We start from the raw sequence: 3,851 nt of genomic DNA, 5'->3' as shown, positions 1-3,851 counted from the left end.
TTAATGTGTGTGATTTGATGGGATCCCACACTTGTATTTATAGGCAGAGAGAGGACAAACCCTAATTATCAAACCCTAAAAGCCCTTTCCATCAAAGAGGCCAAGTAATAATATGGACGATTCTTTTACATTAATATTGTAATATATTGACCATAATTATATGAATATAATTCCTAAATCAATCGTATTACTAATTGGTTATAATATTAATTGTAATCATTGCCATTTATATATATGTGCTCTAATTTGAACAACTACATATATACACCCTTTTCCATATTGGAATTACTATAGAAAAGGAAATGTACTGTATATATTAGTGATCAACTAATTAGTTAGAGAACATATTATAGCTAATTGACCGTCCCTTTTCATTCCAATTAATACGATCATTAATTGATAGTAAATTAATTAGGGAAAACGTGTCTTATACCAAATATATGTATTATACTAAATTCCAATTCTATTTAGGATTCTATCACATGTCACATATGTGAGACACAAAACTTACAAGAACAACAACTCGTTCATCCACTAATCTGCATCAAGTACAAATGGTATACACCTCCCTCACCCAAATATGACTTTTACTGCTGCATTCATACATCCTACACTACCGGTTAATACAATCTGAAATCAAATCGACAAATCGCGTAATTGAAGCAAACCAAGTAAAAGATCAAACTTTTAATCAAGAATTTAGAACTTATCTGTGGGGTTAATCGGGTGGAAACGGAGCTGCTTCAGATGAAGTCGAGACCACCGGAGCGGCGACGCAGCGGCGCCGAGCGACGGCGGTGGGTACGGCGATTTGGAGAAAGCGGCGGAGCTCTAATTTTCTTGTGTTTTAATGTTGTGTTCTGGTGGGATATTTGCAGTAGAGAGAGAATACCCGATGGGTTAGAGAGAGGGTGATACAGATATGCATATCGCAGGATATGCATACTTAGTTAGGTTTATTTAGGATTTATTATTTAAAATAAGTTTGTTAGGATTCTGGATTTATTATTATTTAAATTAGGATTAGGTTTGTTGCTATATTTTCTCGCTTGTAAGCCTATAAATATAAGTCTTCACAACGATGAAATCATCTTTGGAGAGATCAATATTCTGGGCGGTTTTACCGTGGCCTCCTGCGTGAGGATTGGCCTCCTTGTGAGGATTATTTTCTTGTGTTTCTTTTGTTCGATTAATTCTAATGGTGTCCAGTTTCTGTTCTTTAAATCTCTGAGTTTCTTTCTAGTTTATATTCTTGTTCGTCAGCCTTTACTCCTATCAATTGATGCGGTGATCAATGGGCAATTCTCAGACAGAAGCCACACTTGATGTGGTTGGATTGGAGAAGGCTTTAGCAAAAATGGAGAATTTCTTGTTGGAGTTTCGAGCTTCTCGTGCTTCACCAGTGGTGATCTTTCCGACATTTGATGGATGTGAGGCTCTCGCGTGGCTCGTGCGGGCAAACCAATATTTCCTCATCAACAAAACCCCATTGGATAGACGTGTCGACGTAGCCATCAACGCCATATCCGGTCCAGTAATTCCATGGCTAAATTTGCTCCTTATGCGTTGTTCTTCGTTGTCATGGGACAAATTCACGAAAGAGTTGTTGCGGCGTTTTGGAGATGCTCCTATTGCTGCTGTCCATGTGGCCAAAAACCAGGCAAAAGTACCATCCACATCCAATGATAATACCACAGCTATGGTACCCTCCCTACACACCCGGACAACACCATTGCCATCCTCTAGCCTGCCTACATCTACCAAGCAGGAGAATACTCTACACGCCAGCCCACCCAACAGTGCCAAACCTGCTGACTTACACGCAACAGCAAAGTCAGCTGTTGTTTCCAGCTCGTTTTCCTTAGCAGTTATGGCGTCAACAAATCCACTTGATGAGTTGCCATTCGCTGCACTGCCGCCACCACCACCACCACCACCACCACCACCCCAACCTCATCTTCAGGACGTTCTGTTACGTGTGGTTCCACCTTCTGTTGTTGAGCCAACTTCTCTGCTGTACTCCAGCCCTCCACCACAGCCACATCCACAGTTTGCGACAACTCATAAGTTGTTGTTCCCCCTATGCTGCTGCCCCTGCCACAACAGAAATTAATTCCGGCACAATCGAGCCCCGATGTTCCACATCCAAAACCGCAAAAACTATTTCTTCCGCTACCACGATCGTATCCACTCTCCTCCAGCCAACAGCCCAGGCCCACTACTTTTCGGCTCTGCGTACAACTTGGGCAATATTGGCTTCCAGATTTGTGTTGTCAGCCCAAGTTTTTGCTCATTGCACTTTTGGGTTTTCAGTGGTACTGCACACTGTGGATGTGGATATGGCAGGGGCAGCAGCATAGAGGGGAACAACAACTTATGAGTTGTCGCAAACTGTGGATGTGGCTGTGGTGGAGGGCTGGAGTGCAGCAGAGAAGTTAGCTCAACAACAGAAGGTGGAACCACACGTAACCGAACGTCCTGAAGATGAGGTTGGGGTAGTGGTGGTGGTGGTGGTGGTGGTGGTGGTGGTGGTGGTGGCGGCGGCAGTGCAGCGAATGGCAACTCATCAAGTGGATTTGTTGACGCCATAGCTGCTAAGGAAAACGAGCTGGAAACAACAGCTGACTTTGTTGTTGCGTGTAAGTCAGCAGGTTTGGCACTGTTGGGTGGGCTGGCGTGTAGACTATTCTCCTGCTTGGTAGATGTAGGCAGGCTAGAGGATGGCAATGGTGTTGTCAGGGTGTGTATGGAGGGTACCATAGCTGTGGTATTATCATTGGATGTGGATGGTACTTTTGCCTGGTTTTTGGCCACATGGACAGCAGCAATAGGAGCATCTCCAAAACGCCGCAACAACTCTTTCGTGAATTTGTCCCATGACAACGAAGAACAACGCATAAGGAGCAAATTTAGCCATGGAATTACTGGACCGGATATGGCGTTGATGGCTACGTCGACACGTCTATCCAATGGGGTTTTGTTGATGAGGAAATATTGGTTTGCCCGCACGAGCCACGCGAGAGCCTCACATCCATCAAATGTCGGAAAGATCACCACTGGTGAAGCACGAGAAGCTCGAAACTCCAACAAGAAATTCTCCATTTTTGCTAAAGCCTTCTCCAATCCAACCACATCAAGTGTGGCTTCTGTCTGAGAATTGCCCATTGTTCACCGCACCAATTGATAGGAGTAAAGGCTGACGAACAAGAATATAAACTAGAAAGAAACTCAAAGATTTAAAGAACAGAAACTGGACACCATTAGAATTAATCGAACAAAAGAAACATAAGAAAATAATCCTCACAAGGAGGCCAATCCTCACGCAGGAGGCCACGGTAAAACCGCCCAGAATATTGATCTCTCCAAAGATGATTTCATCGTTGTGGAGACTTATATTTATAGGCTTACAAGCGAGAAAATATAGCAACAAACCTAATCCTAATTTAAATAATAATAAATCCATAATCCTAACAAACTTAATTTAAATAATAAATCCTAACTAAACCTAACTAAGTATGCACATCCTGCGATATGCATATCTGTATCAGAGGGAGTTTGGTTGATTATTTCCTTTACTATTATTTGGTGTTTATTTGTTGAATGGGAGTTTTGGACTCCTAATTGTTCTTCTTTTGTTGTTTGACTTTGAAGGAAATTGAATTGGGTACGTGCAGTTTTGATGGGAGTATATTAAGTGTATTTTGGTTTTGGATCGGAGAGCATATCCTTTATATTCCTAATGGGCAGTTGCTTTAACGAGCTTCTCGATGACCGTGCCAACTACTTACATGTGAAACTCACGTGCATGTGAATAGTTGCAACTTCATTTTGTCTATAAATAGAGAGCTTTG

The 3,851-nt window shown here is 42.3% G+C and overlaps 1 protein-coding gene across 1 annotated transcript; it reads right to left on the bottom strand.

The window, feature by feature from the left end:
- Nucleotides 1-2,172: 2,172 nt before the first annotated feature.
- LOC125220678 (formin-like protein 13) lies at nucleotides 2,173-3,165 on the bottom strand. Its single transcript, XM_048122829.1, has one exon. It carries the CDS (start codon nucleotides 3,163-3,165, stop codon nucleotides 2,173-2,175), a length of 993 nt encoding a protein of 330 aa, XP_047978786.1.
- Between the last annotated feature and the right edge of the window lie 686 nt (nucleotides 3,166-3,851).

This window comes from Salvia hispanica, chromosome 4 (genome assembly GCF_023119035.1).
Source record: "Salvia hispanica cultivar TCC Black 2014 chromosome 4, UniMelb_Shisp_WGS_1.0, whole genome shotgun sequence".
Classification (NCBI taxonomy): domain Eukaryota; kingdom Viridiplantae; phylum Streptophyta; class Magnoliopsida; order Lamiales; family Lamiaceae; genus Salvia; species Salvia hispanica.
Note: the sequence above shows the minus strand (reverse complement) of the source record. Positions and strands in the feature narration are given on the sequence as shown.

Bases quoted from the DNA above. Each gene is read 5' to 3' on its own strand.
- LOC125220678 (XM_048122829.1), bottom strand. From the start codon at position 3,165: ATGGGCAATTCTCAGACAGAAGCCACACTTGATGTGGTTGGATTGGAG.